The following is a 16,459-nucleotide window of genomic DNA, read 5'->3' as shown; positions in this document are numbered from 1 at the left end:
ATATACAGAGAAGTCACAAGATCATTAAGGAGGAGATTCTTGCACATCTCAGACAAGCACCGTTTCCAGTGTATCAAGTACGTGTGAGTGACTTTTTCTGTGTGTGTGTAAGTTGATCAGTTGATGGCAAGAAGAGGAAGCATGCCCAGAAGTATGCACCAACAAAATACACCAAAACACTAACGACATGTAACAAGGGAAGAACTAGCTTTGTGTTTAAGTTAGACATCTGATCAGACATTCAGCTTCCTGCTCCACCAAGCCGCCTCTGCTGGCTCTTTTGAAGCTCAGTTGTATAAATGAAAGTCACACTGTAGAGAGCATCTGCCACAAAATATGTACCGACTAACTACACCAAAACAACTTCTGCATGTTCCAATTGCAACAAATACATTAGCAATGCACACACTGTTGTTCATCATGTGCTGTGCAAACAGACATGCACAATAAAGTGATGTTTTTTCCCAGTGTTTAAGTTCTTGTTCATCATCAATTGCACACACATGGTTCTGTTTTATTTATTGTTATTTCAAAAAATAATGTAAATCTGATGCTGTATCCTGTCTGGTTGTTTAAAATAGCTTTTAAATATTTTGTTGTTGCTAATATTACTTTGACTGTAAAAAGTAACGAAGATATGAGGACTTTTTTTTCACAAAACATGCAACAAAAGGTGTTGATTATGTTAATTCATTGCTTATATCAAACAAAACAGACAACATTTTCATTGTTAAGAGTGAAGCAAATTAAACATTTTAAACAGATTTGTCATGGTTATGCTAACTAAAGCAATATGTGATAGCTGATGATTTGCTATAGTTAGCAAAGTTGTCATTTGGAACAACAAAAGCATACAGAAATTAATAATTCTGGGTCAGATTATTGATATTATTAATGATATGCCCAACTAATTAAAAAAGAGTTTTATTTTTATTTACTTCAGGGCAAGGTAAAAACGGCTGAGACCCAAAATGTGGTGGGAAATGTTTATTCCAAACAGCAGGAAATGCAAATGCACCCTCTTAATATAAGAAAACCTAAATCTACCTGAGTCACAAGCTCAGGGCCTTGTAATCATCAGAAACCTTAAACGATAACCTACACCCCCAAGGTATGTAATAGTGTTCAGAAACACTGGCCTTTGTTGAATTCTAGGGTTAAAATGTACTCATTTAATAAGGACAATCTGACAGGTTGACCCATTTTATCGAAACCTAGTAAAGTTGTATTGTGCATTCAGACAACCCCAAAAACAGCAACGTTTCTTTTTGCAAATTAGTGAACCAACGCTGAATCTTTCAATAATTAAAACTAAAATAGATAAACATGAAAGCACAGCCTTTCAGTAAATGGACCTTTTCAGCTATGGTTGAGGTAGTATCATTAACCAGCGATTGCACCTTTTTACTATCTAAAAAAGGACACAAAATATCTGACATTAAGTAATTATTATTATTTTTTTTAAGTTTCACTTACCATGTGACTTGATTTATGATTTATTTATGTATTTATGTATGTATGTATGTATGTATGTATGTATTTATTTATTTATTTATTTATTTTTTTTTTTTGCCATCTCATTGTGGCAGTTCAATTAACCATTTTGTTGGCATCGTATCCTGTTTGTTGTAGTTCCCAGTTTTGACCACTATGTGTAACAATAACTCCATGTAAGCTCTGTGAGAGAACAAATGCAAGCCCGTGATTGAACATCTAAAAAGGCAAGCAAATAAACGAAAGTGACAAAACAATCAAACAAAAGAGCTAAATATTACTTAAATAGTTTAAAGAGTTAATAATGTATAAACTTGTAAATGAGGATTTTGTGAAGCTTAACATTAGGTTAGTAGCTTAATAAATGTACATTTGGATTTTGAGTTAACTATTTATTTGCAAACAAATCTATATTGACTTTTTGGCCTAATGTTCGACTACCGTGATACCTTCTATTGACAGTTCTTTTTTTTTTTTTTTTTAACCAGGACACTTTTTTTCTATGCTAAATTGTGTACCCAATTCACCCTCAATCTGTCATTCTGAATCAGTAGGTTGTTAATTTAATAAAGTGAAACCAAATGATCGCCCTCTAACGGCTGACTGTAGTACAACATTTAACCTCACTCATTTCCATCCGAAATTACATCGTAAATATCTCCACAGTATATTTTTATGTATAGTGTTCTGTCGATTGCATTTTATAGGTCATTTGATTACAATTAAAAGGGAATGGTTTATGAGGTGATTGGAGCAATTTCCAATGCTTGTTTTAATCACAGAGAGTTTGTAGCTGCAACATGTCTCGTTCTGCTTTACATTAGTCTAATATATCTCTAATATATTGTTTAAAATGATGCTCATTTTGAAGCTAAGCAAACACATTTTACTGACATTATAGCTACCAAATCAACATGACTGAATGTGATATAAATCAAAGCTGATAACACTAGCTAAATATCATCACCATTTTCTATTTAGTGTATGGCCATATAGCTAACACTCAATTTACTCTTTTTTTTAAACACACACATTTAGACATTTAAAGAGTTGTAGGCATTAATGCATTTTTTTTTTCTTGTTGGGTGTAAACATTGTAAATGTTGACTATTTTCATCTAATACATTACAAAAACTACATATAATTCATTAACATGATGGATTGTTCATATCAGTAAGCCAATAGTATTACTTATGACAAAATCCTAAAATAGTCAAATCTATATACAGTACTTTATACATACATATATAAAACACAGTACTATATGCATGTATTTATACAAGTTTCATGGGAATATGGAGTAAACAGCATATGTTGTCCATTTATACATACAGTCACTGATTTCATTTGCCGTCTGCTGTAATCCTATATATTGACATATATAGAAATTCATATCTTATTTGTTGACATAACAAGACAGTGCTTGTAAAATCCTCAGAGCTATTGGAAACCACAGTAGCAATAAGATGTACTATACAAAACTGCACATCCACAAAGCTGTTATGTTTTCTGAGTTAAGAGAGCCCCCTGCTGGCCATCTTACTGTATATTTATATTTACGTATTTACATTAATGTTACCTTAAGGTAAAAATTACCTTATTAATAAGCTCTACTTTCTTTTTCGTTTTTCAGTGCGAGTGAAACAAAGTATGTTTACCAAATATGAATCATAGGTAGACTAGTTAGATACCCAAAAGCCTCCTAAATACAAATAAACAAATTTAATAAAATTAACAAATTTTAATCGGACATGATTTTATGCTCTAACTGATAGAGTGAGGCTATTTTAACTAGATTCAACACACAAACCAAAATATTTAATATCCAATTATTAAAATAGTAATTAAAAAAGCTAATGGAATTAAATGGTGGTGGTGGTGGTGAAAGCATCATGCTCAGTTGCCTTTGATTTCTTGGTTGCTGCTCTGATTGGTGCCTTCTTTTACCTGACATTTGGTGGTAAGCCTACTTTAGGCTGGGTCATGGTCTGATATGCTTATTATTGTATATATATTTTTTCAAATAATGTATTTTTCATGTACTTGCAGTATGATTTAATTTTAGGACATTTTGGGTATTTATATATCTTAAAGGGACTGAGATGTTCTGGAACAGGTGTTTTTATATGTGAAACAGGTCAATTACATTTGGTTAATGAAGTCATTTCTGATGACACCTGGTTGCATCAAAAACATTTCTGCATTTCACACTAATTGGAGTCAAGTTGAACTTAAAATTTTAAAACTTGAAAACTTTGTAAGTAAATCATTTTGCAAAATGTATACAGTAAAAAGGTTCTATTCAATATACAATTATCGGAAATATTAATTAAATAGCAACAGTAAACATAAAAACTTTTATTGCAAACTTTTACATAAAAAATTATTTTGCTGTAACAAATACTGTCTACTTTCCAAAGTTATGTTGCAATACCATCATGTGTTAAACAAACTTTTACCTTTTACATACTCAAACAATTACATTTACAGACTCCATCAGGGATGTGTGTATATGTTTTCCTGCAATCCTATCTTTAATTGCCCAGTGTGGATGCAGGTTTTTATTCCAAGCTAGCAGGAGCCACACCTGATTCTATCCATTTAATTACTTGATCTTGTGTTTCAAAGGACTATCACATGTGAATCCTGTAGGCTATTTTTAACATTCTTCTTTTTTCCAGTTTTTTTTTTAATCTCACAAAAACAGCTATATGTGCTGATAATTGTGTTATAATAGATCAGTTTTGTATTCTTATAATACATATATATATATATATATATATATATATAAATGTATATATAACTAAATGTATATACTAATGTAGATACTTTGGACAATCTAAATATATAACATATTCTGGGTTGCTTAACACTTTTTCTGTTTATTACATAATTCTTTACTTAAGAAAATGTGCAACTGGAAGCTTCTCTCACCAAAACAAATTCCTTGTAAGTGTAAACATACTTGGCAATAAAGCTCTGTCTCATTTTGACTTTGATTCTGATTTTGATAATTCCATATGTGTTCTGTCATAGTGTGGATGTCTTCAGTTTTAATGTATGTTGTTGAAAAAGAAAGAAAAAACACTGAAGGAGAAGATAAGTCCAAACTGGTACTGTCATTAACACGACACTTTCGCTTCACTAGTAAATGTCATTTTCTGTTCCATCTGGGTTGCAAGTGTGTGTATGACATTGTATATTTATTTGCTATAAATGCCATAAATGTAATGTAATGTAAAAGTTGGATAAACAAAATTTGGATTCCTCCTACTAGCAGTTTCTTTTTTGTCCAGAAGCATGCATATTTTTTACGTTTATTCGTAATTGATTTGTTTGCATACTGGTTGTGTTTAGTGTAGGAAGGGTGCTGTTTTCTTATTCCTGTTTTACCATTTCTGATTAGGCTCTGGATCCACCACATGAAGATGAATGAATAAATGAACAAATGAATGAATGAATGAATGAATGAATGAATGAATGAATGAATAAATAAGTTGCAAATCACAATATTTAGCTATAAATACAGCATCAAGGAGCAAATGTAACACCAAAGTTTTAGGATAACAGATACAACAGTCAATGGTCATAATATGGGTCATAATATGGGTGAAATAACTAAATGCTACAAGAACTAAATGTTTTTGTAAATTGAAAGGATAATAGAAATACAGAAAAAACTACAAATATGTGTGTTTTCCCATTTAATGTGCAAGTCCATTCATTTCTAATTGTCTAATTGTTTTTAACAATGGACATAGTTATAAAGCCGCTATACACCGATAAAATGTTACTAAAGAATATACAAGTTTGTTCCTTATAATTGTACATTTGTCCCTAATGAGCAAGCCAGTGGTGACTGTGGCAAGGAAAACACCCTGAAATGGCCTAACGAAGAAACCTTGAGAGCAACCAGACTCAAGAGGGAACCCATCCTCATCTGGATGGCATGAATGTCCGTTTACTACAGTTCATTGCTGTTGAGGTGTGCAGTGATAGTTGATTACAGTAAATGCAATTTCTGTACAAATTCATCCTCAAACTCCCTTGTTGCACCATAATCTCATGGATTCCAGGCCATTAATGCAAAACCACCACAGCTGCACAGAGTGGCCTCCACTCTAAGAGAACCCCATCCAGAGGCAGGGCACCGGGATGAACCAGGCAGATCCGAGGATAGAAAAGGGACAGAAACAATGGTCGCTGGTACTTCAGGAGTATGTTTAAGAAAGAGAAAGAGAGAAAGAGACAGAGACAAAGATAGAGAGAGATTGTGTTTTCTTGCCACACATCCATTTTTTTCCTATTGGCTATAGGATATAAGGCTATACAATATATTACAATACATGTAATTAACTAAATAACTTTTACACTCAAGCAAAAGGTGAACTTAGCAGCCTCTGCCCGTTTGAATTAAGAGTGCATGCAAATTTAGAATAAAGACCCACTTAGGGAATAACTAATGTTTCAGATTATTACTTTAAGCACTACATAAGATTAAAAGAGTTTAAGCAGGTTTCAGGTTACATAATGTTGACTAAAAGCATGTTCCCCTCTTTTGCTTCTTCAAACTGTAGATGGGTAAACATAAAACGAGACAGCAGCTGTGCTGAAGTTTCAGTCAAGTAAGAAGATTTTGCCAGTTCAAACAAATCCAGGCTGGGAGAGAGGGAGAGCAAAGCTAAAGGAAAATGACAGGGATGAAGGAGCAGGCTCATAAGAGGTTAGAGCCGTAAAAATGAATACTTTCAATTCAAATGAATACTGAATTTATGACATTGTTATCATAAGTAACATTAAATGGATTTGTAATACATATTTAGTATTTAAGGTTTATTTAGTGTATTTGAACATATACAACACAAAAAACGTCCACCGTAAAAATCTACTCGGAAATTCAGCAAAACTCCTTATGTTTTACTCATTTAAGATCATTGTCTCAGATACATAAGGGGCATGCAATATGAGGTGCCAAGATGAAACTTGGTCATAAGCAAGCGTGAACATATTTTGCACCTGAGACTTAAATAAGAGAGGAAATTCTTTTAATTATAGTTCATTATTGTGTCTAATTCAATATGTCAATGTACAAATTTTACGTCATTCTTTCTGGCTTTAGGTGTGTTTGTGTTTGTGTGTGTGTGTGTAAAACAGGATAACAGCTCAGTATATTGCTTATTGTACTTACAAACTACGTGGCATTAGGGCAATTACTATGCAGCATGTACAGCACAACAGCTTAAATCCATTTTATATCATCTACACTGGTTTTCAAATGAAAAAGGACTGAAAAGTGCACCATTAGATTCAATCTCTAAGAAGAGAACTCTTGATCCCTCATCTGAATTCTTGGCTACATTAATTTATTAAGTACAGTAATTCAATTTAATTCATTTTTTTTGTATAGTGCTTTTAACAATGAAAATTGTCTCAAAGCAGCTTTACACAGATAACGTGGTAATTAAAAGTAAATATGTTCTTTATAAGCAAGTCTGTCCCTGATATAATAACTTACTTTTAATAATAAGTAATTAACTACTTGTAATAATTGTAATGTAAAATCATAATATTGTGGTAATTATGAAATAAAATTATTCAACACAAAATTTTCAATACTGCTAACAAAATACTACTACTTATTATTATTATTATTATTATTATTATTATTATTATTGTTATTAATAATAATAAAGTTGTTGTTGTTGGTAATGTTGAAGCATATGTTTTTTATTCATGTCAATATATCAGATATCAAATATTATTTCATTTTACCATAGTCAACCTCTGCATTTCTGAAATATGTAGTGACATAAGTCATCAGTGTTAGCTTGTGTTTGTGCGTGTGTGTGTGTGTGTGTGTGTGTGTGTGTGTGTGTGTGTGTGTGTGTGTGTGTGTGTGTAGTAGTAGTAGTAGTAGTAGTAGTAATAGTAGTGGTGTTGGTGGTAGTAATGATGGTAATAATAGTATATATAGATATGTAAACACCAGAGATGGCAAAAGTATACACATCCTTTACTCAATCGGTACTACAGATACTCGTGTTTTAAAAAACTCTGGTAAAAGTTGAAGTACTGGCAATTTTTTACTCAAGTTAAAGAAAAGAAGTTTGGGCCCTGACATATACTTATGTAAAAAGTACTACTACCTGTTTTAGTGTCACATTGATAACTGGACCATATTAATATATTAATACTAGGGCTGTGAATCGCTTAAAATATTAATCTCATCTGTTCTAAATGCACCCTAAATTAATACTTTTCATGTTGTTAATACACTAACTAATTGTAACAGACGTTATAAATATATAACTTTTACTCAAAATCTTTTCCTTCGTTATTAATTATTTTAATTTTATTCCAGATGTCATGTTTCTACAGTTATATGTTTTTCCATATGTCCCTTTTTTTGTTGTTTTAATTGTTAAATATGATACATGGCTCCTTTAAGAATTATGTTGTGGTTCCGGTTGCTTTCCCTCAGCTGAGGAGAGGTCAATGCTGAAATTGTCTGTGAAGGCAATGTTTAGTGACCAACTGACATTTTTTTTTATATCTGAGTAAAGAATGGACGTTGTGGATTAATGTGTTGCGTTTAAGGTTCTTTTTTATTTAGCATTTTTTATACTTATTTATTTATATTTTTAACAAAAATGGTCACAGAAATGTGAATTAATTAGTGGCATCAAAATTAATTTGTGTTAATGCATTATTAAAGCATTGATATTGACAGCCCTAATTAATACAAAAGAATTTCATATTTTGTTACCTAATAATTTTATCCAGACGGAACAACCAGCATATAGAACACAATCAGAGAAAAGATGATGGCGATCAGGAATGTCTCTGTGCATCGTTGACTCCCTCTGTCATACCCATGTTAGCTATACTTCTTGTTATCTTCTGCCTTGCTTGTTGTTAGCTTTGCAGGCTAGCTACATCTGTGGTGCGTGATCGCCAGTAAAGTGTATACCAGTGGTTGGTTGTAAAAGTCGCACAATGACAAGAAATAGGTTGATAGGCTGAAAACGGTGTGCACTGAGAAGGAAAAATATTGATCATGTCACCAAATAGATTAAAACTCAAAGTATCGAGTAGGGTGTGAAAATGTAAGAAGTAGAAAGTACATGTATTTGTGTAAAAAAATGTAATGAGTAAAAGCAAAAAGCAAAAAATAAACAGTAAATTAAAGTACTGATACCAAGTACTTCGTTACGTCCCATTTCTGGTAAACACTTTTGTAAAAGTTTTTGTTAAAGTTTTAAAAATGTCAACTTACCTGTACCTCAATAATCCACTTGAGGGCGTAATACCGCCACTGACCCTGTTAATTACCTCACACTGAAGTTTAAATGCAGATAGCCGAGAGTTTGAACACTTTTGCTCTGCGTCCTGTAAATATACACATATATATATATCTGGGTTTTATACTTTTAGTTTTTAGACGTTTAAAATGTTTGCAATTGTCTGTAGTTTATTAAAGGGAGCAATATGATGTTGTAGTGCTAAAGTCAGCTTCCTGCCTCGGTCCCTCAGTTCCATTTAACTTGGCAACCTGGAAATCAGTCACCAGAGGGTGTTGATGACTTCCAGAATGTTATTTTTAACGACTTTTTGTCTTCTTTGTACTCCGAACTCCATTCCACTGCACTGAACGCCACCAATGATGGCTAATGAGGCTGCACTTTAGACAGTAAATAAGTTGCACATGGTACAAAAACAGTCATGGATAAGCTGGAAAAAAACATGATGGTTTAACTTTGCTTAGATATTGAGAAGTCAAGAAAAAAGAAGAATATGAAAGAAAAAAGATTTTTTTAAGAAAATGGAAAAAGACTAGAAAAAATATATAAGAACCAGTGCAATAAATAAACAGATCTTTCTATCATGTACTAATATATTCTTGTTTTTAAACTTATTTTCATAACGATAACCATTTCTGGGCTTCAGTCTAACATGCTTTTCCCTTTGGCCCAGCTAGATGCAATTTATTATTTGTTTGCTATTATTTAACACTTGCAATACAACTACATTTTTCATATTGTACAAAATTAGAATCGGTAACTCATATAGTATGTGACTCGTAAAAATAATAAGAATAAACTAATCAGACTATGCTAATTACACAAGCAAAGGGTTCTGGACATGTGTTTTTCACTTTGACTTAAAAAGCCACAAAAAGTAGTAGATGTATACATATGCAAACAAAATTTTAACTGTTTTGGAGAACAGTAAATGTTACATTTATTAATTTGATGTTCATTTCTAGCTGGGGAACATCTGTCTATGAATGTTGGATATTAAGATGTAATTTTGTATTATCAATTAATATAAGATATGCGCTGATTACTGAAAATTAGAACAGAACACTGCATTAAATAGCTGAATCTGAAAATATTCAAAAATATTTCAAAACAATTTCTCTCGATTAGAAAGTGCTATCTTAAAACCTAAAAATAAAAAATAACTCTGTTAATTTTCTCAGCCATCAGTCGGATAGCTTGCGGGTAAAATTCATAAATCATGTTTTTCAGCTGTGAAAATTTGTCAACTGGTCTGTTCATTATGATTAGTAGTCCCATGTAATGTGCATTGTGTTTATTTAACCCCTAAGGCTTTAGCAAAAAGTTAGCTTTAGGATTATAATCAATCATTGCTACAAGCCTAAAATATTATCACGACTTCTTGATGAGTTGCACATAAACAATTTAGTGCAAAAAAAAAAAAACATATAATAAATAAATGGACGGAAAATAATGAAACAGTGTTCTGTCATATAAACGTTGAAAACTATTTTCCTAACTGGATTTTTAAATATAAACCTTATAGCTTGGCATTTTATGGCAAAATAAGTCCGGGCACAAATAATTATAGGCGTAATCATTTTTAAAGCATGAGGACATAAGGACTGAGAAATTAGCTTTAAACTCATTATATTACACCTAACGATCCATAAAAGTGAGTTCATTATCACACTGATTATATAAAAATGTTAGAAATACTTGTCCCCTTCTATTTTTTTTAAACCTATATTGCTTATTATCATTTACGTATGATTGAGCAGTTTCACACTGATAATGTAATGCATGCATATTTTTTATTATCACTGCTGTGTATAAAGCTTGCTTGTAGATACTCTTGGTATCCTTAGAAAGAAAACAAATATTCCAGCGATGGAGGGATCTCCATCTGAGGAGTGCAAATGGCCAGGGCTGTTTGGTTCTCTGTTGGGTATCTGGGGTAGTCTGTGTTCGTTTCCCCCTAAATAGCATTTACAAAAGCCCAGACAATGTCTGGCACCGAAGCTGTTGTTAAAATACGAAATAAATTCCTGCAATTAGGAAAATACGCAAATTACAGCCAAGTGAACAAATGGATAAAGGGGTTAAGAGTACATGTTTAGCTTTTTAAAAACAAAAGTGATTTTACAGCCATTACCAAATAAAGGATAATACAAATTAATTATATATCATATATTATGTAAATGGGTGTCAAAACCTTTTTATGTTATTTAACTCATCAGCTAATTGCAAAGGATCTTTAAGGATATTTTAGGTTCTCAGAGGAGCTTGAAGATCTGTTGGATGATGTTTCTTCAGTATCTCATAAGTTATTATTGAAGGCTAAACATTATCTGTATATCGCTTGCAATAGGAACGAGAAGTTAAGGAGCCTAAACCTTGTTTCCAAATTTCACTTGGCACATATAGAAGAGGAATAATTGCTCGCTATTTGTATAAAAAAAAAAGAAGAGAAAAGAAAAATGTTCGTGTCACGAATGGTCTAGTAAAGTCTTGTGCTATTTAGGCGCCTTGAATCGAACAAAGAAACGCACCTGCAAACAAAATGGTGCCTAGAAGGTATAAAATGCAAACAACCCTGCAGTGCATTGGCCAACTGTTCAACCAGTACAAGAACGAAGAAAACACAACACATTTACTACACGAATGATCAGCATTTGGTATATTGTATCTTGCATTAAAATCAAGAACGAATTTTAAAAAAAAGTCTAAAAAAAATCACGTGACATGACCAAGAACAATGTACTTATTCTAAGTAATAAATTCAGAAAAAAAGATTAATGCCTTTTCCATGCAACACTCAGACTCTCAACACATACACTCTTTTCTTAAAATGAGCTTATTGATTTTAAAAAATAAAACTAGATTTACGGTGTTGTTTTTTTTCTAAGTAACTGTGATATTTTTGACCTTGTCTTCGCATACGACATGCCTTAATAGTGTAAAGCACTTCTGTTGTGTTAAATGTGCTTTATTAAAAAAAAAAAAAAAAAAAAAAACGTTTAGCTTGTACTTTATTGTACAAATAATCGTAGACTTTCACAGCAATAGAAAATTTTACAATAGCTTTAAAAAAAAGCTTAATTTTATATTTTTAATAAAAGGCTTTCCTGACCCTGTATCCTGCAAATTCTCACGCCTCATGTATTTATGTACATTTAAAAATATATTTACTGTGTAAAATAGATTGACTTAAAAAATATATGCAAGTATCACACACGAGCCCTTTCTTATAAACAGCGATTTTCAATGAAATGGTATGCTCGTGCCAAGTGCATGTTTGGGGAAAGAAAAAATAAATAAATACCGTTTTTAGATAGCGTGCAAATCTAATATATAAGTGTTTAAGGCTATTAAAGTCTCACACCTATTGTGAATATACCGACACAGCGTAAAGTGAACTATAACTGTCAGGAGCATTGTGTGATGGTAGAACTTCCGCTTGTACAAGTTTAATTAGGCGTGTTAACAAAACTGAATGCATCCATAGTATTAATCTATGATCAGCCAAGATGCACAGATTACTCAAAGAAAATCCAGTTTGGTCAGGAACACACCAGAAATCACCTCTGCATGCCTATTTGCACACTGAATTCATACTTAGTCCTCACTGGCATAAAAAGTATAGCTACCCAAATCCATTAAATATAATGTTTTTAAGTTTGTTCGGCGGTGGGGGGTGTGGGGGGGGATGTTATTTATAATTAATATCGCTTTTTTATTTGAACAAGATGATCAGAATCATGTTGCGTATCCTGCATGAAGGCAATAGCCTACAGTGCCAAACATGGAAGCATTGCATATGCAAACAAAAGCATTAAAACACATACCGTTCTCAATAAATGCACATTAGCTTTTATTGTAAAGGGTATATGAAACTATGATGGGATTGGGCTTATATTTTATTACTTGATCGCAAAGTTTTACATGCAGTCACTTTCCAAAAAAAAAAAAAAAAAAAAAAAAAAAAAATACAAATGGAAATAAGCTAAGCTTAATAATCGCTGTGCTGGTAATAAAACACTTCATATGACGGCACCCCATCAAAAGGAAACTTACTATGGCCTTTTAAAAAATAGCAGACATGTAAACAAATGGGGTATATGACCGAGAAGTCACGCTTGTGTCGAAATCTGAAGGAATAACGACGTCGAAAACAAGAATTAAGACCTTGTATTTCCGTGGCTTTGAGCATACTACATTCTAGAAAAAAATACCTCATCAAGGACCCTCTTATTGGCTTTGAGTGTAGGCCATCCAAAACATCATCCACAATTTCACTCCCTCTGTCCAATACCTTTCCTGTCTGTGTTTTTTGCTCCACAAGTCTGTAGTCGACAAGCGTCCTGCTCTTAGCATTTTTCTGTGTGTTTTAAGAGCCCAGATCGACCAGGTTGGAGGCCATAGGGTTCAGTATGGTGTCGTGCAGGCTGTGGTGGTGGTGTTGGTGGTGCATTGAGTCCGCGCTTGTTACATTCACGGCGCTTGGCACGGGTACTGCGCTGGGCGCCGGCGGAGCAGCCAGGCCGTGGAGAGGTTGGAGACCGGAGGCGGAGGTAAGCAGCAGCGCGGGGCTCGACGACGTGTGATCTGGAGTTCCGATGGGGGTTTTGTCCTCGTCCGAGCTGCCCATCATCGTCTTGTTTCCGTTCATGGACGACGTGAGTGCGTTGTGGCTGTTCGTGTTGGAGTTCTCGTTGTTTTCCCTGCACAAATCAAACAAGGGGAGAAAAAAGCATGAGGAAGACTGAAACAAACAGCATTAACTTGTGTGCACATCTAGACATTTTCCAGAAAACGTCTTTGCATAAACTAATACAATTATGATGTATTTCATGGTTCAATGAAGTGTAATGCAAACAAACAAAACAATACAGAAATTAAAAACATAGTCACTCTGTAAAAAAAACTATCCTACTGTAAATTGCAACGATTCCATATTTCAGTATTTCAGTAAAAAAATATTTCCAAACAATCAGTTACGGGGCAAGACATGAACACCACTGAAAATGATGGTGATATAATAAGGGATGTGAGATAAAATTAATAAGATAATGTGTGCAGTAATGCTGAAGACAAGAACACTGTCTGATCTGTATTTTGAGTGGAATGAAGTTGAGAGATTATAATAAAAAAAAATATTAAAATTGCACATTCGGGCAATTTAAATTCATGTTCGTACTTGACTGGTAAACATGACATATACTGAGACATGAGGCCTAGCGACATTATTTAATTACTCATTGTTGGTATCTTGTTCTACCAATACGTGTGTGTGAACGACGCCAATAAATGCGTCTGAATTACTATGACAGATTTATTGTCTGAGATTGTATGTTCATTACCTTACAGGCGAATTAAATATGGAGTGATAAGCAGTGAAAAGATATACAGCATTTTTCTTTAAATTGGCTTAAAATTAAACGGTTAGAGTTTTATTTTAAAATTACTTAAGAAAAAATTCATTCAATGTTAATATTTCAATTCTCTTATTTTAGTTTGATTTAGTAATAGTTGACAGTGGCATATACAATGGTCAACAGGGATTATTATTTTTGTTATTAGCATTATTAATATTTTATTATTATTGTCATAGTAGTAGTAGTAGTGGAAATACTACTACTACTACTACTAATAATAATAATAATAATAATAACTATAATAATAATAATAATAATAATAATAATAATAATAATAATAATAATAATAATAATAATAATAATATAAATATATAATACATAACAACCATCACAAATGAAAATGGTAGAAGTTGGTCGAATAAACAGTCTTTTTGCCAACCCACCTCCTATGCCTTTATAATATACATTAATTGGATTAGAAAAAATTATAAGAAATTTATTGTCATTTCCAACGTAATAACTTCCAACACTCGATCAAATCAATGCGTTCAACTCATTTAATAATGTGAATCTGTTAAAGGTTAGAAACAACCAAAATAGTCACTACTATTGAGATATAGAGATCTACCCAACATTTCACCGCTTTTTTTTTTTTTTTTTTTTTTTTTTTTTTTTTTACCAAGTTTTTCAGCAGTAACATATTCGACACTTATTCAAAAAATAGTGTACTTTTTTTTTTACCTTTCTTTGGCCTCCGCCGCGCGGTCGCGTTGCCTCCTGTTTTTGAACCAGTTGCTGACCTGAGTGGTGGTCAGTCCGGTGGCTTCGGCCAACTCGCGCTTTTCCCGTGGTGAAGGATACGGATTATGAGTGTACCACTCTCTCAGCACGCTACGACTCTTCTCCTTAAAGCAGTAGCTTGTCTCCTCGCCATCCCAGATGGACCTGGGCAGCGGGAACTTCCTCCGCACCCGGTACTTGCCCACAGCTCCTAACGGCCGTCCGCGCAACTTCTCCGCTTCGATGTAATGCGCCTTGAGCCACAGCTGCTGGAGTTTCGGGTGGTTGTGCGGCGAGAACTGGTGACTCTCGAGGATTTTGTATAGCTCTCTAAAGTTTCCCCGGTGGAAAGCGACCACGGCCTTGGCCTTGAGCACACTCTCGTTCTTGTGGAGATGTTCGCAGGCGGGCAACGACCACAGAAACCGTCCCAGGCGCTCGATGTTGCCGCCCTGCTGCAGGACTTCGCACACGCACGCTACTTGCTCTTGCGTAAAGCCGAAAGTCGGAAGCATAGACATGGTTCGTCGCTGGGAAATGCTTCGTCCGAGTTAAGGACAACGCTTGTCGAGCAGAAAGCGCTGGAAGTCCATGAACGAGACGATTTCACAACGTTTGCGAATATCGACTTATAAGAAGAAGAAAAAAAAATCCGAATTAAAGTGGGGCCCGACACTTCAGATCCACTCAAGCGAGAGTAACACGCAGTATATCCATCTAAAAAACACGAGAGCAAGTTTCCCCATCCGGAGTGAGCAGCTCGCCGTCTTTTCTGTGCCGTTTCAGCATAGCGTTCTCCCGACTACGAAGCTTGCTCGGTCGTTTTAATAATATTATTCTAAGCTGGCAAGAAAACCGATTGTGTGAACTCTGATTGGTTGGTTATCCGACCCAGGGACGGCGAGGATAAGACAATAGTTTTAGTCAAATTATTCGCCATGGTTACGCTGTCATTCAAAGTAACCCGATATGCTTTGAGGTGGCTCCCTGGACTGGCTGACTGATTATTCCCTTCATTTAAAACCCGCCCACCGATAGAAATAATAGCCTTGATTTTCTCAGTATATTAGATTTTTTATTTTTTTTGCAAGCCCAGAGTTTGACGGACAGTTAAAGTAACCAAAGAGCGCTCTACACACAGAAGGGGAGCCTCCACAGCCTGGAAGGCGTAGAGAAAGTTCTGCACTAAATGCAAAGGCTTCACTTTGTACCTGCTTTGAACACTGCACGTCCTGTATGAATCATGCATACACAATATACACACATGAATACAGATTGTGCGTTAATAAATATAAGTTTACAGGTAAAAAAAAAATGCCCACTGCTAAAACTTACTTTCACAGCATTTTAATGGAACACTTGAAATAATAGGACACAATAGTCTAATCGATACTGATATGAGATAATGATGACTTTATTAATAAACTACATGCATGACCGTATTAAACAAAGAGCAGTTCAAAAAGCCTGGTTCTGAAAGTCCAATGCCATTAAGGAGTGTATGTGAGCCGTACACAGGTACTGAAT

At 33.9% G+C, this 16,459-nt stretch overlaps 1 protein-coding gene across 1 annotated transcript; it reads right to left on the bottom strand.

Annotated features, from left to right (window-relative positions):
* Positions 1 to 12,135: 12,135 nt before the first annotated feature.
* six2a (SIX homeobox 2a) lies at positions 12,136 to 15,825 on the bottom strand. The gene is made up of 2 exons (XM_083540614.1): positions 14,894 to 15,825; positions 12,136 to 13,498 (listed from the first exon to the last, which is right to left on the bottom strand). Exons 1-2 carry the CDS (start codon positions 15,451 to 15,453, stop codon positions 13,165 to 13,167), a joined length of 894 nt encoding a protein of 297 aa, XP_083396740.1. The 5' UTR covers positions 15,454 to 15,825; the 3' UTR covers positions 12,136 to 13,164.
* Between the last annotated feature and the right edge of the window lie 634 nt (positions 15,826 to 16,459).

This window comes from Silurus aristotelis, assembly GCF_946808225.1.
Source record: "Silurus aristotelis genome assembly, chromosome: 4".
Taxonomy (NCBI): domain Eukaryota; kingdom Metazoa; phylum Chordata; class Actinopteri; order Siluriformes; family Siluridae; genus Silurus; species Silurus aristotelis.
Note: the sequence above shows the minus strand (reverse complement) of the source record. Positions and strands in the feature narration are given on the sequence as shown.

Coding starts and splice junctions, on each gene's coding strand:
- six2a (XM_083540614.1), bottom strand. CDS start 15,453: ATGTCTATGCTTCCGACTTTCGGCTTTACGCAAGAGCAAGTAGCGTGC. Junction 13,499..14,893: donor GCGGCGGAGGCCAAAGAAAG/GTAAAAAAAAAA, acceptor TGATTTGTGCAG/GGAAAACAACGAGAACTCCA.